At 44.5% G+C, this 27,477-nt stretch overlaps 1 protein-coding gene across 3 annotated transcripts; it reads left to right on the forward strand.

Moving 5' to 3' along the window:
- Window positions 1–6,388: 6,388 nt before the first annotated feature.
- On the forward strand, window positions 6,389–26,354 carry ZNF329 (zinc finger protein 329). Of its 3 annotated transcripts, XM_046680616.1 has the most exons (4): window positions 6,389–7,174; window positions 8,022–8,178; window positions 13,634–13,763; window positions 23,700–26,354. In XM_046680616.1, exon 4 carries the CDS (start codon window positions 23,720–23,722, stop codon window positions 25,334–25,336), a length of 1,617 nt encoding a protein of 538 aa, XP_046536572.1. In that variant the 5' UTR covers window positions 6,389–7,174; window positions 8,022–8,178; window positions 13,634–13,763; window positions 23,700–23,719; the 3' UTR covers window positions 25,337–26,354. The 3 variants fall into 3 exon arrangements, with proteins under 3 accessions (XP_046536572.1, XP_046536571.1, XP_046536570.1); XM_046680615.1 differs by lacking the exons at window positions 6,389–7,174; window positions 8,022–8,178 and adding an exon at window positions 11,569–11,705; XM_046680614.1 differs by lacking the exons at window positions 6,389–7,174; window positions 8,022–8,178 and adding an exon at window positions 11,773–11,911.
- Window positions 26,355–27,477: the final 1,123 nt, after the last annotated feature.

Raw genomic sequence — 27,477 nt, forward strand, 5'->3', positions numbered from 1 at the left:
CTATGGCTGTTTTTGTGTTACAGAAGCAGGGTGTAGCTGCAACAGAGACCGTATGGCCTACCAAAGCTAAAATATTTATTTGGCCCTTTACAGAAAAAGTTTGCTAGCCTTATTTTAAGCCACTATGTTTTGGGGTAATTTCTTACACAGAAGTGGATAACTAATACACACCAAATCTCCCTGCCCCTCAATTTTGGACTAAGACATGAGACTTGCTTTGGCAAATAGGATGTTAGCAGTTGTGACGTGAGTAGAGGCTGGGACTGTGCTAATGTGGCCAGACTCACCTTTTTGCGCTTCTGCCATCACCATGACAAGAATGTGACCTGGCTAACTCACTGGTCTAAGGTGGGTGGAGATAAGGGGAGCAGATCTGCTCCTCACTAGAACCTGATGGCCACCTCAGCAAAGTCCTGCCTAGATCAGCAGACCTCCAGGTGACCTACAGACATATGAGCCAGAATAAATGATTATTGTTTTAAGCTACTGAATTCTGGGGGCAGTTTGTTGCACAATCTTATTGTGGTTACAACTGACCAATATGTATTCCCAGTAGCAACGTAAACAAGAACTTTTCCCCTTGGCTTACGGACAACACAGGAATGGTCATTGTTTTTAATCTTGATATAATATTATGTGATAACAAGAAAAATTCTACATGGTATAATCTTAACCAGGGCAAAAAAAAAAAAAAAAAAAGCAAAAAGCTCAAGGAGAAGAAAACAAGTGAAAGAAAATACTCTAAAATGTTCACAGAGATTGTGCTTCAAATAGCACTCGTTCAGTTGTCACTGATGGTAAGTTACTGTAAGTCATTGAGGAAAGAAGGGGAATTTGTTCTGGGATCCAAGGAAGCACTGAAGAGCTTTGCAACAACAAAGATAGCTTCTGGCCTGCAGCTGCCTGCGCTTCCATCTTTGTGAGGATGGCTCACAATGGGCCGGGCTTGTCTATCTGCCAGATCCTATGCTCCTGACTACAGCATGGTGGGGGTGTGTGTCGGGGGTACAAATGGCCCAACCAAGGTCAGGAGTCCACATCCGCACCCATGAGCCAGAGCAGTGGGTTACGCTGCACTGTCAGGCCATGTGCCCGGCGGCCCTGAGGGTGAGGCACTGGGAGTAGGGGGCGTTGCAGAAGAGGCAGACACTGCAAGGAGGACAGGGAGAGTCCCCGCAGGCCATCCTGAGAGAGGCCCTTGGGTAATTTCCTTCCACCTTTCTCCTTTTTTTTAAAGATTTTATTTTTCCTTTTTCTCCCAAAGCCCCCCAGTGTTACCGAACCTGAAGTGAGTTCGCTCACCCATTGCACAGCAAGCCAATCTCTGACACCGGGTGTGGTGGAAGAAAGTAGGAATTTTATTTTTTTTGCACAGCGCTGAGCAAGGAGAGAGGGCAGCTAACGCTCAAATCCCAAACTCCCCGAAAAGCTAAAAGGAAGGGTTTTTATTTGGGGCTTTAGGTAGGGGAGGGGGAGCATATGGCCTTGCTGGTCGGAGCTTTCCCGCCAGCCTGTCTTTGGCCTTGAGACACTTGCAGAGAGGAGGGAGCTCATGACCTTGCTGGTCAGAAGCTTTCCCACCAGACTGTATCTCTTTGTGGGGAGGAGATAGTCCAGGTGCTTGTCCTTAACAGTGTCTGTCTCCATGGAGGATAGCTGATTCTGGAGGCAGGAAGCCAGAGAGTAAGCAGGGAATGAGTGTTTTGGTTTTAACCCCATATATGCTGGGTTTAGTGTGGGGAAACGGATATCAGGGTCGATATCACCAGTACATAGTTGTGTATTTTTAGTTGTGGGTCCTTCCAGTCGTGGCATGTGGGATGCCGCCTCAGCACAGCCTGATGAGCGGTGCCATGTCCGTGCCCAGGATCCGAACCAGTGAAACCCTGGGCTACAGAAGTGGAGCACGAACCCAACCACTTGGCCATGGGGCCGGCCCCCCACCTTTCTCTTTTCACTAAACAATTAAAAATGAATTTTAATGAAGAACATTAATTTAAGAAGATTAAACTGTATTTCTCACTGATAAGGTCTTTTAAAAATTTAAATTCTGTAAGCCAATTATATGGTGCCAAAGTCAAATTAGGGAACAACGTATGCTTGGAGAAGCTCCCCTGTCACCCCTGTCCTTTCCATCCTGGTTCCTCTACCACCTGTGGATAAGTCATTTTGCATTAGTTTTTGGTTTATTCTTCCATTATTCTTTAAATATATATTTATGAATAAATATATAAACAAATATAAACGTGTGTGTCACATGCATAGATATATACACATACATATCACAAATATGTGCCTCCTTCCCACTCCCATGGGTAGGCCTTGTAAGTCACTAGCAACATGCAGGGACCTGTAGTCCTCTTTCAGGGAGGGCAGTGGAAAATTGGGACCAACAATTCAATTGACTGATTTTCAGTCAGTGAATATGCATTAAGCACCTAGTATGTGCCAGGTATGAGGGTGAAGGAATGAGCTGGGCAGATATCTGGGGGAACAGTGTTCTAGGCAAGAGGGAACAGCATGTACAAAAGCCCTGAGGTGGGAGTATATTGCATATTTGAGCACCAGGGAGAGGACCAGTGTGACTGGAGCTGAGTGAGGCAGAGGGAAGGGAGTAGACAGTGAGCTCAGAAAGGCAGCAGGGCTGACCTGGCCAGGCCTTGCAGGATGCTAGTGCAGACTTTGGCACCTCTTTGGTTGTAGTGTGGACTTTTACCTGAGGGAGCTGGGAGCCCTTGAAAATTCTGAGCAAAGGCGGGAGGTGCCATAGGAACTCTGTGGGGAAATAGACTTGGGGACAGGGATAGAAGCAGGGAAGTTGGTGAAGCAATCACTATAAGAGGTGCTGGCAGCCAGGCAGGCAGGAGGAGTAGGCTGCCTTCTGGGCAGGTCTGAGCATGACGCTGGCAGACCTGCTGCCCAATCACAGGTAGGATCTGAATTAGGAGAGTCCAGACAGTGGCGCGGTGTCGACCTGCACCAGGGGAAGAACAGAAACACTGGTGACCAAGACAGGCAAGGCTGGGGGAGGAGCTGGGGCTGAGGGTGGTGCCGGCATTCGGTTTGGGGCATGTAAGATGCTTGTGACCTTCAGGTGGAGTATGGTGAAGTATCAGGTGGAGAACTCCAGACTGTTTGAGTCCGGAGTTCAGGGATGAGTCTGGGCTGGTATTGTACACTTGGGGGTCATCAGCAATAGAAAATCCGAAGAAAATGAGGTGCTGACTAGAAGAAGGGGTAGAAGGAGAGGGCTCGAGGCAGAGGAGTCCAATTTTGGTGGGGACCTGGTGTGAGGAGGGGTAAAGCGGGTAGAGTTCGACTTCCTTTCCCAAGCCTGAGGCACTGTGGCCTTCATGGGCTCTTTCCTCCATCAAAAAATATAAAAATTTTCTATTTTATGACTACATTGCTATGAAGATAAATATAATCCAGATAGGTTTATATTCATTTTTCTCTTCTTTTTTTTTTTTAGGAAGATTAGCCCTAAGCTAACATCTGCCACCAATCCTCCTCTTTTTGCTGAGGAAGACTGGCCCTGAGCTAACATCCATGCCCATCTTCCTCTACCTTATGTGGGATGCCTGCCACAGCATGGCCTGGCAAGTCGTTCATAGGTCAACACTGGGCCACTGAAGCAGAACATGTGAACTTAACCACTGCGCCACTGGGCCAGCACCTTTTCTCATCTAATTTTAAAGGAAATGATACATTTTTGTGGACGCTTAAAAGTATTGTGGGGAAAAAAAAAAAGGGGCTGCCCCCGTGGCCGAGTGGTTAAGTTCGCATGCTCTGCTGCAGGCGGCCCAGTGTTTCGTTGGTTCAAATCCTGGGCGCGGACGTGGCACTGCTCATCAAACCATGCTGAGGCAGCGTTCCACATGCCACAACTAGAAGGACCCACAACGAAGAATATACAACTATGTACCAGGGGGCTTTGGGGAAAAAAAGGAAAAAATAAAATCTTAAAAAGAATGTGTCTCTCTCTCACACACACACACACACACACACACACACACAAAAGTATTGTGGGCCCTGGACACTGTGCCTTCTGTGCCTGATGGAGAAGTCTAGGCACTGAAGAAGATCAGAGGCCACACACCAAGGCTGATGGAGCTGGGGGCAGGGCTCTGACCAGCGTGGCTTTGTAACCTGAGTGAAGGATGTTATTCTTTAAGAGCAACACATGTAACGACAGAGAGAAGGTGCCAAGGAGAGACAGGGTCTGGTTGCTGCCCAGGTTCCCCTTCAAGGAGGGACCGCTGTTAGCTGTGGGCTCCTTCAGGTGCCAGACTTATGCTCCTTTCCTAGCAGCTTCTGGCCACTAAGCAAGCCAGGCCACTGTCCAAGGGCCTGGATGTGTGCACCCAACAGGAGACTCCTCTAAAGGGCATTCTTTACTCTGGGCTTATCTCTGGGCAGCAGTGTCGTCTGACAGTACCTCCTGGCCAGGCCTGCTTTCTCCCCTTTTTTGTTCTTTTTCTTTCTTTTACCAGTGTTATTCCCCAATAAACCTTGAGAACTTCCAACTCCATCTCAGCGTGTGCTGACCTCAAACTGCAACACTTGAAGCCAGGCAGTCAGGAAAATCAGAGGAAAAGGAGGCAGGGGTGCTGGTACGTAAAAATTCAAACGCATTTATGAGATAAACAGACTCCAGCATAGAAATGGACAGACAATATGAAGTGACTAGCTCCAAAACAGATTTGGTAGCTGGTGAAAAGACATTCAGGAATTGTGCAAACTCGCTGGTTATTGAGGACATGCAAGTTAAATTAATGATGCACTTCACTTTCTGGACTGGACATTGTGGTAGGCAGAATTCCAAGAAGGCACTCATGATTTCTGCTTCCTGGTGTCACACGATGATTAGGTCGTATGGCAAAGATGATAGGATTGTGAAGATGTAATTTAAGTCCCCAAATCAGTTGACTTTAACCAAATCAAGAGGGAGATTATTCTGGGTAGGGCTCACTTAGTCAGAAGCCTTTAAAAGAGGGCTCTGATAGAGACTGTGTCCTGCTGACTTGAAAGGAGCAAGCTGCTGTGCGCTCTGCAGCTGCAAGGAAAAGTATTCAGTCACAACCCAAGCGAACTTGGAAGCAGATTCTTCCCCAGGCGAGTCTATGGATGAGAATGTAGCTCACTGACCCCTTGACGGTGGCCTTTGCAGAGCCTAAGACAGGCCCCGGGGAAGATGTGCCAGACTCCTGCCAGGAACTGAGACAATAAACGCACATTGTTTTAAGCTACTGGGTTTATGGCAGCTTATCACAGCAACAGGAAGCAAGAGAGACGTGACAGGCTTAAAGAATGAGGGTCCCTGCTGGCGAGCCTGGGTGGCGGTGACCTCCACACTGCAGGTGGCACATGTAGGAAGGGAAATTTCATAACCTGTGACTAAAACTACACAAAATATTCTTACCCTTCTCCTAGCGTTTAGGAGTTCCACTGGTAGCAGTTCTCCTTAAAAGAGCCTTGGCAGTCTTAACAAGTGCGAATTTGCGAGGAGGGTTTACTGCGTGCAGGGGGCAGGGGTGTGAGCAGATGCCGTCCTCACACAGCCTCTAATTGCCCCGATTGTCAAAGGATAAAGGCGAGTTTCAGAGTCGAAGTCCTCTGACTTGAGTTCCGGAGCTAGAAGGCATCTATGCCAATCTGAGGCAGAAGCTGTGTCTGAGTCCGTGGTGGCTCTTAATCCTTTTAAGTTGTCATAAAAATAATCCCAGTTATGGATAGCGATAAAGCACATCGTCAGATGTTAATCGTCTAACCCGGGGCCTGGGTGCACGGGCATTCACACAATTCTAAGTTTTCTGAACATTTGAAAATGTTCTTCATAGAATGTTGAGGAACAGTAAATCCAACAAACGCAGTACTTTTCTGCGTGCACACCCCTTCGGCTGAGGGAATGACCCCGCAGTTCCTAGAAACTCTCTCTGAGCCGCTGATATTTATTGTATTAGAAGTAGACCCAGGCAAGAGCACCCAGGCGGCCCAAGCGCGCGGCGGCCGGGGAGAGACCCCCGCAGTCACCTGCCGCCCCCTGCCGACCGCGTCGGACTCTGCGGGCAGCCGGAGGGCGCGAGTCCCGGCGAGAACCGCACGCGCGTCAGGCTCTTGGCGGCCTTTGCTCGAGTCTGAACACCGCAGTGGCTCTCCCTTTCGCCTGTGGGGTCACTTCAAGCCGGGGGGCACCGGGATCCCCCTGAGCACCTCAAAAGACCCTCACGTCCGGGACCCGCTGTCATCGCCCCTTGTCGCCGACAGAGGGCGCCGCCGCCGCGGCTAACGCCACCCGCGGGAGGCGCTGGAGCCCCGCGCCGCGAGGCCTTCTGGGAGATGTAGGCGGCGGGGAGTACGCCTGCGCAGGGAAGCCCAGAGCGGATGCGCATGCACAGTGGCGCGGCGGGCGTCTGCGATTGCGGGTAGGAGCCGCGAAGAGCACGGTGCGGGCCCGGCTGCTGGGGGATGAAGGTGCGCCGGGAGCGTTCGGCCAGGGCGGCGGCGGCGGCGCAGCCGGGAGAGCCGTGGCGGGGCGTGGGCGGCTGGCAGTGAGTGGAGGTGGTCCCCCAGGCCCCGGCTTTTGGGCGGGCACTCGCTTCCGGCCCGACCGCACGTCCTCGCAAGACTCCGCCGGTCGGTGGCTGCCGCCCTCTGGCTCTGTTTCTGTGCAGGCCTCTCTTCCCACGCACTGCGTACCCGCCCCAAGGAATGGCCCAAGTCCTGTCCACTCTCAGGAGCCAGCTCAGCTCCAGAAACTCCTCGGGATCCAGGCTAAGGGGCGAGTTCTGAACCCACTTCCTTCGCGATGTCCAGTGGTGGGCAGGGACAGGGGTCTCACAAGAAAAGGCGGACTCCAGTGACCCCGCTCACGAAACCCTGCCCTGACCGCAAGAAGGCTCCTTGGAATCCTGATTCTTCCCTCCGGGAGTAGCTCCCCTGTACACAGCTGTAGGGGCATCTTGATATGCATTTCTGGTTGGGACTGTGCCTACGAGTGGAATCGCTGGGTGACAGGTCGTCCTGTTGTTGAGCTTCAGTAAATGCTGCCAAACAGTTTTCCAAAGTGCTTACTCTACTTTGTTCTCCTACAAGTAGTATGTGAGAGTTCCACTTGCTCTACATTCTTGCCAATACAAAGGTGTTATGAATCCTTTCAATTGTAGCCATTCTGGTAGGTGCGAAGTGGTATGTCATGGGTTTTTTTTAAAAAAATAGCATTATTGAGGTATAATTTATGAATAATAAAATGCACCCATTTTAAGCAAACAGTTAAATGTGTTTTGACAAATGTATACAGTTCTATAACCAGCAACATATCCAAGATAGAGAACACTTCCATCACCCTAAAGTTTCCTGTGGCCTTTTGTAGTTGACTCCCTGCTCCCACTCAAGACCCTTTCAACCCTGATCTGCTTTCTGTCATTATAGTTTTGTCTTTTCTGAAGTTTCATACAGTTTCTGGTGCTGGTCCAGCTGGTGTAAGCTAATTACAGCCTATCTTTCCCTCTTACTACAACTGAAATCTCCAGATAGAATATAAAAACAGCTACTTACGGACTCTGAAAAGTAAACAATAGCAGGCAGATTGGGAACTGAAGCCAAAACTTGAATAGTTATCTGTGTGTAATAGAGGTGTCCTTTGTGTTTTTTTCCTCCCTGATTTTTCTCTGAGTTTTCACATAAGAGCAGGCGAAATTCTGGCACTGTACCATAGGCACAGACAGCAAAACTCCAGAAAACCTCCTATTTCTAGTCAGGGGACCAGAAAAAGAAGCCTTAGTTGAACAAACAGTTTCACGGAATCCTATTCTTTTCTTGCTCTTTTCACCCACCACTTTTCCTGGAAGGCATACCCCGTTGCATGGAATTGCACAATAGCACAAGGGGCTAAAACTTTGAGAGAAACCTGTCTCTCTGGCTAGAGAATCCAGGAAAATGGACTGCTGTTGTCCGAAGACTGTGGGGAAAATCTCAGTTAATTTTTTGCTTTGTTTTTCTCTCACTGCTACACCCCAAAGGTGGCTCCAGTGGCACAGAACTGAATTCTGAAAGAAACTCATTTTTCTGGCCAGAGAAATTAGGGAAAAAAGCTGCTGGGTGCCAAAAAATGTGGGGGAAATCCTGGTGAGGAAAGAGCTAAAGAAGAGGATCCTCAAATTCCATGTATAAACTGAGGTAAGTCCTATGGGACAATACCAAAAGGTCTAAAATTTGTGCCATGAAAGCATCAGGAGAGGAGAAAGAGATTTGTGTAGAAAAAAATACTTGAAGAAATAATGGCTACAAAGTCTCCCAATTTGGTAAAAGACATTAATTTACAAAATCAGGAAGCTCAGTCGTCCTCAACAGAAAACCATGCCCAGACAAATCAGTCACACTGCTAAGAACCACCCCCAGCTTCCCACCAGGAAAAAACAAAAAATTATTGAAAGCAACCAGGAAAAGGAAAAATAAACATTTTATATAAGGGAACAATAATTCAAGTGATAGTGGATTTCAAGTTAGAAACCACAGAAGCTACAAGAGAGTGAGAAAACATCTTTAAAGTGCTGAAAGAAAAGAAACAAGTCAAATGAAAGTTCCATATCTAGCAAAAATATCCTTCAGGAATGAAGCAAAAGAAAGGCATTCACAGGGGCCCAGCCTGGTGGCGCAGCAGTCAAGTTCGCATGTTCTGCTTCTGGGCGGCCTGGGGTTTGCTGGTTCAGATCCAGGGTGCGGACATGGCACTGCTTGGCATGCCATGCTGTGGTAGGCATCCCACATGTAAAGTAGAGGAAGATGGGCACGCATGTTAGCTCAGGGCCAGTCTTTCTCTGCAAAAAGAGGAGGATTGGCAGCACTTAGCTCAGGGATAATTTTCCTCAAAAAAAAAAAAGAAAGGCATTCACAGATGAAAAAGTAAGAGAATTCATCACCAGCATAACCTGCTCTATAAAGATTCCAGAGGAAGTTCTTCAGGCTGAAGGGAAATGATAGCAGAAGGATCACTGGAATTTCAGGAATGAAGGAAGAGCAACAGAAATAGTAACTGGGTAAATACAACAACTCTCTTTCTCATTAAAATATGCACGAATGTTGAAAGCAAAAATTATAACATTGCCTGAGGGTTTTTCAATGTGCATAGATATAATACATATGGGTAAAGGGCTCTATGTGATTGTAAGGCGTCTATATTTTACTTGAAGTGTAAAATATTAACTCTAAGTAGACTATGAAAAGTTAAATACATATATGTTAAATACATATATCATAATCACTAGAGGAACCATTAAAAATAATACAAAGATATACAGCTAAAATGCTCATAGATAAACTAAGGTGGAAGGCTATGAAATATTCAAATAATTCAGAGAAGGTAGCAAAGGGGAAACAGGAACAAAAAACAGAAGAGACAAACAGGAAACAATAAAATGGTAGGCATAAATTCAACCTTATCAATAATTACATTAAAGTGAATGATCTAAACACACCAATTAAAAAACAGAAATTGTCAGATTGGATAAAAAACAAAAATAAGACCCAACTGTATGGTATCTACAAGAATCTCAGCTTAAATACAATGATACAGGTAGTTTAAAGATAAAAGTGTGAAAAAATATACATGGCAAACACTAATCAAAGGAAAGCTGGAGCGGCTATGTAATTATCAAACATAGTAGACTTCAGAGCAGAGAAAATCACCAGGGATAAGGAAGGACATTACATAGTGATAAAAAGTCCAATTCATCAAGAAGACATAATCCTAAATATGTAAGTACCTAACACTAGAGCTCCAAAATAAATGGAGCAAAACTGGTAGAAATAAAAGAGAACTAGATCCATAATTATAGTTGGAGACATTAACATTCCTCTCTATAATTAATAGAACAAGTAGACAATCAATAAAGTTATAGAAGACTTGAACAATATTATCAACCAACTTCACTAATTTGTGATTTGCCACATCATAAACAACATTTCTGGCCCCCCAATTCTTTTCCTTTACTCTTTTTACAAAAAGTGAATCACAATACTGTTTAATATATATATATATATTTATGCTGAAGAAGATTTGCCCTGAGCTAATATCTGTGCCAATCTTCCTCTATTTTGTATGCGGTTTGCTGCCACAGCATGGTCACTGATAAGTGGTGTGTGTCTGCTCCTAGGAACTGAACCCGGGCCACCAAAGAGGAGTGTGCCGAACTTAACCATTAGGCTGTGGGGCTGGGCCGTAGTATAATTTTTGCTTACTATATGGTGAACTTATTTTCATATGAGTACATACAGGACTAGAGCTTTCTTCCTGAATTTTTATTTTAGAAATAATTTAGTCTTAACAGAAAAGTTGCAAAAGTACTAGAGTTCCTGTGTACCTTTCACCAGCTTTCCCTAATCTTAACGTTTTATGTAACAATGATATCTTTATTAAAATTAGGAAATTACCATCGGTTCAGTGTTAATGAGTAAACTACAGACTTTATTTGCATTTTATATTTTTCCCCTAATGTCTTTGTTCCAGGATCCCACATTGCATTTATTTATCGTGTCTCCTTAGTCTCCTCCAATCTGTGACAGTTCCTCAGTCTTCCCGTCTTTCATGACCTTGACACTTTTGCAGAATACTGCTCAGTTATTTTGTAGAATGTCTCTCAGTTCGGATTTGTCTGGTGTTTTTCATGATTAGATTGAGTGGTGCACTTTTGGCTAGAATTCCACAAAGGTGACGGTTAAGGTGGTGCCTGCCAAGTTTCTCCACTGTATAATTACTGGTTTCCTCTTTATCATTAAAAAATATATTGAGGGAGATTCTTTGAGAATCATCTCTTCACCCTTCACTCAGGCTGTGCCGGAGAATCCCCGTTTAGTACTCTGGGCCTCGGATCCTACCTGGGCTTCTCTGGGGGTCCCACTATCCACCCCCAACTTTAATGCTGGATGGTGGGAGTATGGGTATTTATTATTTTTGTATGTATCCGAATTATTTGTTATTGGAATTATTTTCTTTTATACACACATACATAAAATTGAGAACATTTCTTTTTTTCAAAGCACATTTTCTAACTGCTTATTACTGATTTTTCCATAACACATACATTGATTTGTATTGTTGTCTAAAATCCTTAACTGTCGTATTATTTCAAAAATGCATAGCTTGTTTCGATTTCTAAGTAATTATACTGTCAGAGAATAATGAGGGGTCCTTATCTGAATTTTAATATATTTTTCTAAAAAAAATTATGAATTATGATTTAGAATTATTTTGGCACCACTGCAGTAAATAAAAATAATGCTCTACAGTAATAATGGCATCGGATTAAAACCATGGGAGAAAGTAAATATCCGCGAGTCCATATGGATATCAATAAATAACCGAATAAGTAAATAACCGGGGGGAAGGGCATCTCTCCGCTCGCACTCCCGGCTGACCAGCGCGCCGCCCGGCGGAAGCCGCAGGCTGGGCTGAAAGCCACCGGGGCTGAAGGGGAAGAGTCGAGCGGAAGAGAGTCTGAACCCCGGCGGACCCCGCCCCAGGATGAGAGGACTAGACCCGGGGTGCAGCCGGGAGCAGAGGTGAAAGGTCGGGAACGCCCTCCACACCGTGCGCTGCGGGGTGGGGCCGCGGGGCCTCCGGAGACGCGCACATCCGGGTCCTGGCGCGCGCATGCGCACCCGCCCTGAACATGGCCGCCGCCGCCGCCGCCGCCTGCCCCCCTGAGGTGAGTCCGCCGCGCCCGTCGGCCTTTCGGTGCCTCGGTTTCCCCCACAGGGCGATGTGTGTGTGTTGGCGGGTCCGCCGGGTCCTGGTGGGGCATGAGCGCTGCATCCTTCGGCGTGTTTCGCGCGGGCAGTGGGCGCGGCCGGCTCGGAGGGACCTTCGCGTGTGAGGACTCCCGGCGGCGGGTGTGGACCCCTCTTCTGGCGGGTGAGGACGCTCCCCTGCCCCTTTCTTCACATTGCTGAGGCGTTCTGCCCTCGGACCCAGCCCGTCGTTCCACAGGGGCCGTTTGGCGGCCGGCCGCGTCGTGTCCTGGCGGCTGGGGCGACCGCCGGGTGTGGGAGGGCCGATGTGGGCGTCGCTGGGTCTCGGGCCCAGGTGGCCTCGTCGCGCCCTCGGCCGGTGCCGTTTCCCGCCGCGCCCCGCAAGTGTCAGAGCACCTGTTCTTTTTTCCCTTGGTATCTGCAGACCCGGGTCTTGCTGCAGTCCTAGCGAAGGCCGCGTTTTCCTCCTGTTCAGCGGCCGTTTCGCTTTCCTCTTTGGCTTAGTGGTCCATTTCCTTAGCTCCTCTCCTCCCGTAGTTTATGGTGAAAGTTTTCATAGGGAAAAGTTGTGCGACCTTATACCAACCGGTTAACGTGTGCTGTCCTTGCTGTGTCCGCAAATTTTCCTCTGTCCGTCCTTTTAGCCATCCATTAATCTTTTTTGAGATACGTTGAAAGTAGGTTCCGGTATCACAGCGCTTCCCCCTCAAACACCTCACTATGCTTAACATCAGAGCTCAGTATTGCTTTTTAAGTTTTTGAGGCAAAATTGACGTACAGTGAAATGCGCAGAACTTCATTGCGTCTCTGGATGAGTTTTGACAAATGCAACCCAAACCTTTATGAAAATTACCGTCATCTCTGAAAGATCCCTTATCCTTTGCCAATTTAAAAAATTTGGTTGTTAGAGACTTGGGCTTGTAAAAATATGTTTTTGAGTACCAAGCCTTTGTCTTTTTTTTCCCCTCACAGCAAATAACTTGCCTCCAACCTGAGGTCCTTTCTCTCCATTCCCACCCAACCTTCTTTTTTTGTGAGGAAGATTGTCGCTGAGCTAGCATGTGCCAGTCTTCCTCTATTTTATATGGGATGCAGCCACAACGTGGCTTGATGAGTGCGCTAGGTCTGTGCCTGGTATGGGAACCTGAACCCTAAGCCACCGAAGCAGAGTGGTGAACTTAACCACTACACCACCAGGCCCGCTCCTCCACCCCAACTTTTTATTTTGAAAAGTTTCACATCTATGGAGAAGTCACAGGAATAGTTCATTGAACACTTGTAAATCCATCCAGGTTCTCAAGTTAACACTTTGCCACATTAGCTTTACCTTTCTTTTTTCCCTGCCTCAAACACATGCGCACATGCACACACACACACACTCCCTCTCTCTCTCTTTCTCTCCCTCTCCCTCTCTCTCTGTCTTTATGTTTTACACACACACACCAAGAGGATAAAAGGTTTATTACTCACATAATGAGACTGTCTTGGGAGAGCAGGGCGGGCTTCCCAAGGTGATCCAAAAATAGCCTGAGAGAGCAGGAAAAGGAGAGTGACTGGGCTTTTATTGTAATTAGAGAGAGGACCTGGGAGCAGGGTAGCCTTGCATTTGTTGGGGCTGCATGGTTTGAACTTCCTGCCAACAGCAAGGAGAAAGTGCTCAGGCTTCTCCTTAGCTTGTCTAGATGTGGGGTGGAAGGAGAACGGGCAGTAGGTGGTGGTGGTGGGGGCTTGAATACAGTCAGTCGTCAGAAATGGAGTCAGACTCTATCACAACTGGTAGTTAGGTGGGTTACTTTCTCAGGACAGGGCTAATGTTGGTGGCAAATAATTTATTAAAGAATGCATCGTTTGAACAAGTAAAGTAAACATCATGTGTGGTTCACAGATATGGCGGGAACCATACCCATGGAGTCGAACAGCTGAGGTCTCGCAACCATTGATGTCAACATCCGGGCATCCAGCCTAAGGAGATCCCTCTGAAGGGTCATAGAGACTGGGGATTAAGCCCATCAGAGGTGAGTGCCTCGGAATAGAATTCTACACAAGCTTGGCACATCCGCATAAAACTGTTACTTCTCTCATGAAGTCTTAAGTTACCAGAAATGTGCCAGGTGGGGTCTAGACCAGTGGTTCTGACTCTGACAAACTCAAGATCTGCTTGTTTTTTTCAAACAGCTTTATTGAGATGTAATTCACATATATATAATTCACCCTCTTAAGGTATACAATTCAGTGGTTTTTAGTACATTCATTAGGTTGTGCATCCATCACCAATATCAATTTTAGGATATTTTCATCATCTCAAAAAAGAAAACCTGTGCCATTAGCAATTACTGCCCATTGTCTTCATTCCTCCCAGCCCTAGGCAATCGCAAATCTACTTTCTGTCTTTATGCGTTTCCCTGTTCTAGAAATTTCATGTAAATGGCTATGTGGTTATGTAGTCCATTATTTTGGCTTCTTTCACTCAGCATGATGTTTTCAAGGTTCATCCACATTGTAGTAAGTATCAGTGCGTTAGTTTTTGTGGGTGATATTCCATAAGTTCCATTATATGGAATATTGTATGGTAATTCTCCATTGTATGGATATACCGCGTTTTGTGTATCCATTCATCACTTAATGGACATTTGAGTTACTTCCACTTTTTGGATATTAAGAATGATACTTCAATAAACATTCTTGTACAAGTTATTTTGTGTGTGTGTGTGTGTGTGTGTGTGTGTGTGTGTGGACGTATGTTTTCCTTTCTCTTGGATAACTACCTTGGAGTGGAACTGATTATAGCCATCCTAGTATCTGTGAAGTGGTGTCTCACTGTGGTTTTGATTTGCATTTCCTTGATGGTTAATGATGTTGAACATCTTTTTATTGTGCTTATTGGCCCGTTTGTATATCTTCTTTGGAGAACTGCCTATGCAGATCCTTTGCCCATTTATTAAATGGGTTAATGATCTTTTTGTTATTGAGTTATAAGAGTTATTTATTTATTCTGGATACCAGTGCCTTATCAGATACATGATTTGCAAATATTTATCCTATTCTGTGGGTTGTCTTTTCACTTTCTTAGTGATGTTCTTTGAAGCACAGAAGTTTTAATTTTGATTAGTCCAATTTATCTATTTTTTTCATGACTTGTGCTTTTGATGTTGTATCCAAGTTTCTGAAGATTTATGCCTATGTTTTTCTTTTAAGAATTTTATAGTTTTAGCACTTATATTTAGGCCTTTGATCCATTTTGAGTTAATTTTTGTGTAATGCTCACTCTTTATGATCAATATTTTGCAATGTGCCTTTTACCATCCTGAAAGGAATTTTATGGATAGTGTTAAATATCCGTATAATTAAAAAAATTCTAAAGTCCTATGTGCATGTAAAGAATCAATAAGAGGAAAGGCATTTATATTAAAAAATACATATATTTCTATGTTTAAGTGCTTGGGCACAGCTACCCTAGAAGATGTAGGAAGCAGCCCAGTGCTAGAGACTGTAAGTTTGGATTAAGAGAAATGAGACAGTTAGAATTTATAGTCTTCAGTGAAATTGAATGAGATGAGGTGTGGGTGGATGCTGCTGGAACAGTGAGTGTTGGGGAAGTGGACCCAGACCAGGTGTATTCAGTAGGAAATGAAGAAAGACAGTACCTTGTTGGAGGCAGGTTCTAAGTACTTAGGCAGTTAAGCAACCCAGGCTGTCTGGATGAGCTGGGTCTTATCCACATGCTAAGGATCATTCACCCCCTGTGTTATGACTGCGACAGCATCAGGACAATTTATCACAGAAAACTGTTCTCCAGATCTGAAGTCCCAGCAGGTGCTGGGGCAGCATTCAGTGTGTAGCAAGCCTTGGAGACCACCTTCTTCGATGACCATGGGGAAGAGAAGGACAGGCTGGGGAAAATTAGTAAATATGGGGCTTCAGAGAAGTGGAGTGGTGGACATTTGAGGACAGGGTCAGACGAAGAGTAGGGGAAAAACAGGAAACCCCCAAAATAAATGAACAGTATCGAGATGAATTTTTTACAACATAATTTTGTATCATGGTATTGCTAAAAATAGTAATATACAAATATGTATGAGGGCAATAATATGAGACATTTTTAAAACAACCTTAATTAATGAAATTCAGTGTGATTCGTGCATTAAATGCCCTAATGTAATGCTATTTCCCCAAAGCCTGTCTGTCCTACTGTCCCCCCATATACTGGTGACCATGTGTTCTTTTTGCAGTAACCTCACTATGGCACTCAGTCCTCATCGACTGAGAGTATAGTTGGGATAGCCAGTTTTTGTCAAGGAGAGAGATGAAGAGTAGGCGGAGCAATATCTGGATTTCCTTTCAGCCTCCTCCTCCTCAATGAAGGCACCTTTTTCCTAATGTCTTGTAACATATTCTTGTTCTGTTCTCAAGTACCCCAGCTGGATACCTGCAGGGACTTTGATCCACAGGCTGGTCAGGCATCAAGTGGGGCAGTCCCAGGCACACTAGCAAATCTGCATCCCCAGCCAAGATGCCAGCAGCTCCCCTGCCTCACAGATTTCCAGGTGCCCACAGGGCAAGTACTGCCAAGGTCAAGAGCTGCAGTTAAGGCTGAGGCAGACTTCTCCCCTTAAGCGGACATGTCTGTGTGTCTCTGCTTAGCATCACTGGCATAGTTCTTGAAGGTGGAAATTTACTTATTACAGTTTTATTGAGATATAATTTATATACCATATGATTCATCCATTCAAAGTGCACAATCTGGTTTTTAGTGTATTCACAGAGTTGTGCAACCATCACTACAAGGTAATTCCAAAATATTTTTATCGGCCCAAGAAGAAACCTGTACGCATTAGCAGTCATTCCCCATTCCCCCTTCTCCAAACCCCTGGCAACCACAAATCGACTTTCATTCTGTATGGAATTGCTGTTCTGGATATTTCATGTAAGTGAGATTGTACAATATGTAGTCTTTTGTGTCTGAGTTGTTTCACTAAGCATAATGTGTTTTTTTTGTTTTTGCTGAGGAAGATTACCCCTGAGCTAACATCTGTTGCCAGTCTTCCTCTTTTTGCTTGAGAAACATTGTCCCTGAGCTCACATCTGTGCCAGTCTTCCTCTATTTTGTATGTGGGTCAACGCCACAGCATGGCTGGTGAGTGGTGTAGGTCTGTGCCTGGGATCTGAACCCATGAACCCCAGGCTGCCAAAGCAGAGCATGCCAAACTTAACTACTATGCCACAGGGCTGGCCCCTGAGCATAATGTTTTTGAGGTTCATCTATGTTGTTGAGGCATGTATCAGTTCTTCATTCCTTCTTATGGTGAAGAATATTCCATTGTGTGCATTTCCACATTTTGTTTATCCATTCGTCAGTTGAAGGACATTTATTTAGGTTGCTTTTGCTTTTTGTTTATTATGAATAGTGCTGCTATGAACTCATAATTCATGTACAAGTCTGTGTGTAGACATATGTTTGCATTTTTCTTGAGTAGATACCTGGGAGTGGAATTGCTGGGTCATATAACTCTATGTTTAACTTTTTGAGAAACTGTTAGACTGTTTTCCAAAGCAGCTGCACCCATTTTACGTTCCCACTGACAGTGTGTGAGGGCTCCAGTTTCTCGACATCCTCACACTTGTTATTATCTGTTTTTTGATAGTGGTCACACTGTTGGGTGTGAATGGTATCTCGTGTGGTTTTTAGCATTTCCCTAAATGACTAATGATGTTCATCATCTTTTCATGTGCTTATGGGCCATCTGTATATCTTCTTTGGAGAAATGTCTATTCAGATCCTTTACCTATTTTTAAAATTTGGATTGTCTTATTATTGAGTTGTAAGAGTTTTTTTTAACCTTCTATATACAAGTCTTTTATCAGATGTATGCTGTGTAAATATTTTCTCCCATTTGGTGGGTTATCTTTTCACTTTCTTAGTGGTATCTAAGTCTTATTTCAATAAAGAAAGTATCTGTTATTGGTAAAATGGACATTCTCTTTCCTCCTTGAGGTCCGATCCTCTCCATACCCCCAGGATAGTCACGATCACAGGTTTGGTAGGTGTCTTGCCAGGACATTTTAATATTTTTGCTTCCAGAATATTTGGTGTCTAAGAAATTTCCCTAATGGTATCATCCTGTATATGTCTGACTTATCTCATTTCTCTTAAGTGCACACATGCATCCTTCTCCTACAGACCTGTAGGGATGTGCTCTCCAACTCTCGTTTTCACAGGACAACCGCAGGCCACTCAGGCCCCAGTCTATTCAGAAGGCCCACTATGGGAAACGTGGTATGGTGACAGGGCAGCTTCAAGAGGGTTTTTCACTAGGAGTGTCCAGGAGTGACAACCCAGGGCATGGTCCTGACCAGCTGGCCCCTCCCATGACTACTGAATGCTGTGGACTTAGCAGGCATCTGGGGTCTTGGTCTTGGCTTCAAAGTGAACAATTCTGATGTTTCCTCATTATCTGCGATGTTTACCTTAATTCCCTGTGTTCTTAGTTGTTAAGGATTTTTGTCATGAGTTGGAGCTTTCCTTAAAGTGGTTTCTGAATTTATTGACATAGAGTAAAAGGGTGTGCTACTTTAATCTGAGAGTGTTTTGATCATGAGTCTGGGATTTCCTCAGATTACTGTCTGAATTTATTGAGATAGAGTGTAGGGGGCTGTCTTTTACTTTTATCTGAAAATATAAGGAATTGTATCAATAGATGTTCTAATGTTTTGCAGTCTTTGCATTCCTAAGATAAATCCAACGTTGCCATTTTGGTAACTTTTTACTGTTTCTTTGTTAAATCCTCTTTCATGATTAATAGCACTTGTGTGTGCCTTGCTCTTTTTTTATGATCACTCTTGCCAAAAGTATGTCTGTGTCATTAGTCTTTTTAAAAAACAGACTTTTGGTGTTTTTCATCTTCATGGCTGTTTGTTTTCAGTTTATGTGACTTTTGCTCTTACCTTTATTACCACCTTGCTTCTAGCACCTGTTGGCTTACCCCATGGTTCTTTCCCATAAGTCTTAAGTTGAACAGTGAGCTCACTAACCTTCACTCTTCTTTTTTTCATATGAGCATTAAAGACCAGCATCTTCCACCAAGAGCTATGTTAGCTGCATCCTCATTTGTTACGTTTTCAGATGTACCACTTCCATCATTGTTCAGTTCTAGGTGTTTTCTAATTTCTGTCAAGATTTCTCTTTGATTTGTGAATTACTGAGAAATAGGTTTTCATTTTTCCAGATAAATAGTTTTACTTATTGTTTTTCTTGTATTTGATTTTCTTTCTGTTCCCAGTTTTTGCCTTGAATGACACTTATAGTCCAGAGGCTGTGGTCTGTGTTGTGCTGTGGTCTGGCCTTTGTTGAACTTGTTCTTTGCCCTGGTTTATGACCAGTGTTAGCAAATGCCGGGGTCCCGCCCCGGCGGAGTCCAGGTTCCTGAGGGATGGACAGCGTCGGCGCAATGAGGGAGGGGGAAAATAAAGGGGACGTGAGACTTGTGTTGGTGTTAGCAAGTCCGACTTTACTGTGCACAAGTGTCGTTTATATATTTTTCAGGATTAGTACAGAAATAGTTTTACAAATATTCTCAGAGAGATAAGGAAGTAAGAAACGAGCACAAGAATATTTATTAGCATTCCATTCTATAGAGCATAAGGTTAATGATCGTCTTCTCTGCAATTAACTAGTGTTTGTTGTCTCTAAGCTAAAGGAGATAGGTACCTAGGCATCTGTTGTAATTCATGGTAAAGTTAAATCAAAGAGAGAAGGTCCAGGCCTCCGGACAGGACAGCAGTCCGTCTGGTTACATCCTGGTGGAGCCATCCCTGCCTCCCTCAATCATTTACGTCATTAGTGTAGATGGTTAATGGGAACAAAAGGCGACTCCAGGGTGTCTTATCCCCAGGGCTATCTGCATTCTCAGCAGGCAGTTAAACATCTTTACTTTTTCGCGCCCTTTAGGGGGTGGAAGCATTCCTTTGTCTTTTAGATTGTAGAGCTAACAGTCCCTTAAGTACACTGCCGGAGAAAGTATCACTTTGTTAGTAAAGTAAAGGGCTGAAAAGCTAAGCTAAACTATATATCTTCAAGAATGAAAAAGAGAAATAAGTATACACATAACCTTGATAGAAAGCATGCATATAATTCAGAAAATATCAGGGGTGTCAGCTGGCCATCCTTCACCGAGGGGCATTCTTGCACCCCTCGGCCCTTCTACTCACCAATTATTTATTATTTATTGCTTTTAGGAGAAAACCTCTATAACATTTTAACAGAAAGCAGAAGGTCAAGAATAATATATAGATACTTCTTGATCATCCAATTAACCAGCAAACTTAGAAGGACGATGCATATGTATATTTAGACAAAGAACTGGAGGGAGAAGGAAACATTAACCAGATGGAGGCCATAAACCTAATTCGACATCTTATCTGGGCAGGATTCCTTTCTGATTGTCTCAAATGGGACTGTGTGCTCCTCCATTAATTAACTGAAAAATATCTTGAAAGTTACCTGCAGGTGGTCACATTCTCTTACTATATCTAATTTTCCCAGGAGGTAGTGCCTCCCAAGCAGCCACCCAAAGGAGTGAAAACTGGAGGTTAAGAAAGGAAAAGGAATGAAGGGCAATTAGAAGCAGCACAGGTTTCAGAACTATGTGAGGGGCTGGCCGGTTATTCTTCACCAAGGGGCGACCCTGCACCCCTCGGAGTTAATCGGCTGGACCCTGTCAAACAGCCGATCAAATGATGTAGCCACGGCTCCCAGCAAGCAAATGCTCTACTTGTGCTTGGAAAGCATTTGGCTCTTAGTGTTGGTATGTGGCTCTCCATCCAGCTATGTGGTCATGCTGGCTAATTACGTTCTCTCCTGCTTAACTGTGTTTAGTTCTGAATTTCCATTTCATTTTTGTTTGTTTTGTTTTTGTTTTTGTTTTTTCTTTTTTTTTTTGAGGAAGATTAGCCCTGAGCTAACATGTCCTGCCAATCCTCCTCTTTTTGCTGAGGAAGACTGGCCCTGAGCTAACATCCATGCCCATCTTCCTCTGCTTTATATGTGGGATGCCTACCACAGCATGGCTTGCCAGGCGGTGCCATGTCTGCACCGGGGGATCCAAACCGGCAAACCATGGGCTGCCGAAGCGAACATGCGAACTGCTGCACCACCAGGCTGGCCCCTGAATTTCCGTTTCTGAAAGAGGTTCGTTAAAACCTCCCAGGATGGTTGGATTTGCTGATTTTGACTTGCAGTCCTGGCTGACATTGCTCTGTGTTTTGGGGTATGCTGTTAATGTAGACATCTTTGCCATTGTTTTATCGACCTGTTATGGTACTTGAAGTTTATCGTTGGTTAGCAAAGAGCCATAAAATGTTTGTTTGGTTAGTGTTTGTCTGTTCCAAACTTTCGCTTTTGTCTTCCGTGTCCTTTTGCTTTAGGTGTGTCTGTCACAAACTCATTTTTAATGCCATTTGACACAGTGTCTTTATCTGGCCCATCAAGGCCATTTACACTTATTGTTATTGGTGACATCCTATTTCATACTTTCTATTAACCTGTCCATTCTGTGCTTTCCCCCCTTACCACTGTCTTCTGGATTGATCTAGTTTTCTTTTCTTTGTTATTCTTCCCTTCTATAATGAAATTTTTCCATCTCAGCACTATTGGCATTTGGGGCTGGATTATTCTATGTTGTGAGGGGCTGTCCTGTGTATTGAGGGGTGTCTAGCAGCATCCCTGGCCTCTACCCTCTAGATGCCAGTAGCATCTGCCCCCCAGACATGACAACCAAAAACATCTCCAGACATTGCCAAGTGTCCTTTGAGGGTAAAACCATCCCTGATTGGAAACTACTACTCTGTGGGTTTGAAAGTTTTATGTGATTTTTATGCTTTGATTCTTGACTTGACCAGGTCTGACATGAATCATGAACAATATAAGGATGTCAGGACACTTAATATTTTTGCCCCTTCCCATCTCACAGGCCACTGCCTTCTAGTTTTTAGTCCATCCTGTTGTTAACCCCCTGTCATTGTCATTGCTGCATTTTATATGGTCACTGCTGGATTTGATTTAAATACACATGCTTCATTTCTGGATTTTTCCCAGAACAACTTTTTCTAATTCTTTTAGCTAGTGTCCTTGGAGATAAACTCTGCTTTTGCTTTTCTGAAGCTGTCTTTATCTTGCTGTCACTCTTGAACAAGAGTGTATCTGACAGTTTTTCCCTCAGCATTTTGAAAGTCACCTTCCATTACCTTCAGGTTTCTGTTTTTGCTATCACGTGGCCATCACCATGCTTTTCATTCCTTCACCAGTGGCCTGTCTGCTCCCTGCTGGCCTATGAGACCATCTCCTTAGGTATAGATTGCTGTCTGTCTGTGCTTGTGACTCATGCTTTCTGAATCTGAGATGCCTACAAGTGGAATTGCTGGGTGGTGGAATGTCCCCATTTTATGTTTTGATGGCTGCTGCCAAGTTACTGTGCAGAATGGACTGACCACCTTACATGCTTGCCAACTCTCTTCCTGCGTGACCTACCCAATTTTTATATTGTCATCTCTCATTTTATTTTTATGAAAATATGAAATGGCATATTTTGTGTTCTTAAACTTGTAGTTTGTAATTGCCTGAACGATAATGAGAATGAGCAGATATTCATGTTTTCCGGACATTTCTATTTTCTTTGTGTGAAGTGCCTCTTTGTGTCTTTCAGTCATTTTTTTCTTTTTTTTTCCCTCCCCAAAGCCCCAGTGTGTGGTTGTATATCCTGGTTGTAAGTCGTTCTAGTTCTTCTGTGTGAGCTGCTGCCACAGCATGGCTACTGACAGACAGGTGGTCTGGTTCCATGACCGGGAAGTGGACCTGGGCCACTGAAGCAGTGTGCACCGAACTTTAACCACTAGACCATCAGGGCTGGCTCCCCATTTTTTTCTTTTTTGTGCCGTTCTATAAGAATTCTTTATAGATCTCAGCCATTATTCCTTTGTCTCTTTTCTGTTTTATAATATTTTCTCTCCAGCTGCCACTTGTGTTTTGACTCTTATTGTGTCTTTAGTTGTATGGAAGTTTTTAATGTTGATATCAAAGTTGTTAGTCTTTGTATGGTTTTTGCTTGTTAAGCCTTGTCGATCAAGGACTGCCCCATTCGTGGAGGTATCCTACATAATTTAAACTTTGGTTTTATGTTGAGGTTTTATGGGATAAAGTATCTATCTGGAATTTTTAAAAAATATTTTTTCTGAGGTAAGGATCTAATTTCATTTTACCTGAAAATAATATGGAGAGCTAGTTTTCTTGATATCATGAAGTCAAAGGGGTGGGAAGGTGGTTAGAGGAAGATTGATAATGGTGAAGACACTGGCAACCAGTTACAGAACACTGTCCATTCCCCAGCTCAGAGCCAGCCTCAGATGTGATCTAATTCTCATAATAACCCTGTAAGGTGGTCATCAGTATATCTAGAACTTTCAAGTTACTGAGCCTGTGCTGCATCCCTTCCATGAAGGCAGAACTCTGACCACAAAGCTGGCATGAGAACTCCTTCAGTGCTGTTGTAAGCACATTGTGAAGTTAAGCCTTTGAAAATGTGTACTGATTGTTGGTATGAGCAATGGGTCAAGCACACGGTGGCTGAGCACACAGTGGCTCAGATGGTGTTCCAGTGTGAGCAGTGACACTGGTCTCAGGTCTCCCATGTCTCAGGCTGATCCTTTTGGTGATATTTGCCCCCAGTACCATTCTTCCTGCCTGTTCTCTGGGAGGATGAAAATGCCACGTGGCTGTCTTTGAACCTGTTCTTGGCTCCATCTCTTGGCTCTCACTTTATCTCCCCCTTGTACAGATGTGAATTTGAAAATGAAAGCAAGTAGAAATGACACCCACATGCCTGGCCTGCATCCTTTTTCATTCCTCTTCCAGGTATAGCTTCATGTACTTAAGTCTGTATTTTTCATTCTTTACTTTTCAGCCTGGGACACGAGATTGAAGATGACAGCTCAGAAAATTCCTGAGGAAGAACAATCCTGTGGCATGGAAATGGAAGGATTTACGAGAGAGGGTTCCTGTTTCTCCATTCTAGGTGACAATTGGGACTGCAGGAACCAGGACGGACATTTGAGGCAATCAACTTCAAGTCAGGAGAAACTAGGGGCTCAGGAAGCAATTTGTGAATATCCTGGATTTGGGGAGCATTTGAGTACAAGCTTAGATGTTCCACCTTCTCAGAGAGTTCCTGCAACAAATGGTTTCCATATACCTGACTCAGATGTTAAGAGTTTTGTTTGTGACCCAGCTTTACACAGTTGTCAGAAAAGTTACATAGCTAAGAGAACTGGTGACAATGATGCCTGTGGAAAAGCCTTCAACCATTCCGTGGACGTTAGTCAATTTGGAAGAAGTCAAATAAGAGAGAAACCTTATAAATATCCTGAAAGTGTTAAATCTTTCAACCATTTTACTCCTCTTGGTGAACAAAAAGTAATGAAAAGAGGGAAGAAGCTGTATGAAGGTAAGGTCTTTGGAGACATCTTTACTCTGAGTTCATCTCTGAATGAAAACAGGAGGAGTCACCCTGGAGAGAAACTATACAAGTGCTCTGAATGTGGGAAGTGCTTCAAACGGAACTCCTCTCTTGTCTTACATCACCGAACTCACACTGGAGAGAGACCTTATACCTGTAACGAGTGTGGAAAATCCTTCTCCAAGAACTACAACCTGATTGTGCATCAGAGAATCCATACAGGAGAGAAGCCCTATAAATGCAGTAAATGTGGGAAAGCCTTCAGTGATGGGTCAGCTCTGACACAACACCAGAGAATTCACACTGGGGAGAAGCCTTATGAATGTCTAGACTGTGGAAAAACCTTCAACCGAAATTCATCCTTGATTTTGCATCAAAGGACTCATACAGGGGAAAAACCTTATAGATGTAATGAGTGTGGGAAACCTTTCACCGACATCTCCCACCTCACTGTGCATCTCAGAATCCATACTGGGGAGAAGCCCTATGAATGTAGCAAATGCGGAAAGGCTTTCCGGGATGGCTCTTATCTCACCCAGCACGAGAGGACTCACACTGGAGAGAAGCCCTTTGAATGTGTGGAGTGCGGGAAATCCTTCAACCGTAACTCTCACCTGATCGTGCATCAGAAAATCCATTCTGGGGAGAAACCCTACGAATGTAAAGAGTGTGGGAAAACTTTCATCGAGAGCGCTTACCTCATCAGGCACCAGAGAATTCACACTGGCGAGAAGCCCTATGGCTGTGACCAGTGTCAGAAACTTTTCAGGAACATTGCTGGCCTCATCCGGCACCAGAGGACTCATACTGGTGAGAAGCCCTATGAGTGTAATCAGTGTGGCAAAGCTTTCAGGGACAGCTCCTGTCTGACCAAGCACCAGAGAATCCACACTAAGGAGACCCCATACCAATGTCCAGAATGCGGAAAGTCTTTCAAGCAGAACTCTCACCTGGCAGTACATCAGAGACTCCATAGCAGGGAGGGTCCCAGCCAGTGTCCTCAGTGTGGGAAATCGTTCAGAAGGGGCTCCTCCCTCCTCCGACATCAAAGAGCACACCCTGGAGAGCAACCCATGGAAGCATAATGAATGTGGGCCACCCTCATCTCCTGACTTGCTCTCAAAAATTCTGTGAAGGAGGAATGTCTTCAGGGGTGACTCTTTCATGTCAATAGAAAAGAATTCTTTAAGCTCTTCAATGAACTGATGAATGTGAGATGTTCCTTAGCTGTACTATTAAGTCTATACATTAGGGAAGTCCTGGAGAGAATATAGGATGGTGATAAATATGGAAATAGCTTCAGCCTGTCCCAAATGTGATAGTGCACACACTGGAATAAAGCCTGTGAATGTCAAGAATATACTTCCCTGGGGATACCTACTCACTCCTGCATCAGAATGCTTAACTGGACAGAACCTGTGAGTGTGTTCAGTGAGTAATCAGGATGAGGAATCCTTTAATAACGAGTCTGCCTTATCGTGCAAAAGCAGACTCTTACTAGAATCAAGTGGAATCAGTGAGAGAAGCTTCCAGCAGCAGCTCTTACTGTCTTTTCTGTATCAGTAAAGACATCCTGGTGAGAGACCCCACATGACACTCCACCCCACAGCAACCACAGAATGATAGTGAGATTTTGCTGTTTGAACGTATTTCCATGTTACAGTCCTGCCAGATGCTGAGGACTCCTTTTGGGAGGCAGAGCTTCAGGAGGAAGTTGCTTGTGAATGAACAGTGACATCATCCCTCTTAAGAAAAGACTGTAGCAGTCTTGTACTAGGACGGAAAGGTCTGCTGCTAAGAATGTGATGGCATTGCTCTAGTTGTTGAAAGGAAAACATACTGAGTTGTTATGTTTACATTATCACTCCCATTGTTGTTCACTTAGGACACTTCTGATTTGTTCCATGTAGCCATCCTGAACCATAAATGTAAAGGTTTTGTTGCCATGTTGGAAATGCTTGTAATAGGGCAGGTGACAAAAAAAGGGCAGAACATAGAAGATTTGCTGTTATTACAGCTATGTAAAGATATGTGCACATATAGATGTAGACTGAAAGTTGATCATGGAGAAATAAACTTGTGGTTTTATTAGGGGACTGCAAATGTGAGTGATTTCTTTTCTCTATTACAAATCATACATTGTTGCTATAGTAATTTAATAAGGAATAAAAAAGTGAGGCCAAAAGGAGGTGAATTTTGGGTTTCTTGGACGTTTTTTACTGGAAGGGGCTAGACCAGGGTCACGGGGCAGCTGTAAGCATGGATGAGGGGCATCCAGGCAGGAGCTTCTCTGGAATCAGGGCACCCCACAGCACAGGGTGTAAAAATAGTTTCCTTCTTTGGGATTTGGATTATGAGGGAGTGTTAGTGTGGAGGAGAGGGTGGGTCTCAGGGAAGGGGCAGTAGGAGGCTACAGAGAGGTCTGGGATGACCTGGGGATGACCCTCCTGAGGCAGCGCAGTGCTGCCCAAGTGAATCGTGTAAGCTGGTTAACATGGCCTCAAAACCCTGGGGTGGCTCCCCTTGGAGTTTTGACTTGCTCCTGTGGGGAAGGAGTCTGAGTGAAGGCTGCTGAGCTACGAGATAATACATTTGTGTTGTGTTAAGGTGCTAGATAGTGGTAATTTATTACAGCAACAATAGAAAATTAACACAAGTGTTAAAGAAGATTCTCGCCTGCCCTTTCCCTCTCTCTTCTGGTCCACCCTGCATTCTCTTGGCCTGCTCCTGCCTGAGACTCGAGCAGGGCCACTGCCAGTCCACACCTTGTTTTCATGCAGAGGCGGAAGAAGGTCCCCTTGGGGCAGTGCAAAAGGAAACCTCTCCACTTGCAGCAGCCCTGGCTAAAACTGGGTGCTGAGCTTCATCTACACCAGGGCTGACAGCTGAAGCTGGGAGAGACTGATGGACCATCAGAGACCTTGTGCATCACTGTCTGACTTACGGCCAGTTGGTTTTAACCATTCATGTCCAGACCCAGGCCCTCCTCTGTCCTCTCACTGGCTGGGTTGCAATACTTCACTAATACGACAATCAGGAACTCCCTTGGTAGTCTGAATGATGGCCTCCCAAATACGTCTACATCCTAATCCCTGGAACCTTTGATTGTTACTTTATATGGCAGAGGGACTTCAAAGGAGTAGTTAAGTTAAAGATCTCGAGATGGGGAGCTTATCCTGTGTTATCTGGTGGCTCCAGTGTCATCCCAAGGTCCTTATAAGAGGGA

The sequence above is a fragment of the Equus quagga genome, chromosome 13, assembly GCF_021613505.1.
Source record: "Equus quagga isolate Etosha38 chromosome 13, UCLA_HA_Equagga_1.0, whole genome shotgun sequence".
Lineage (NCBI taxonomy): Eukaryota > Metazoa > Chordata > Mammalia > Perissodactyla > Equidae > Equus > Equus quagga.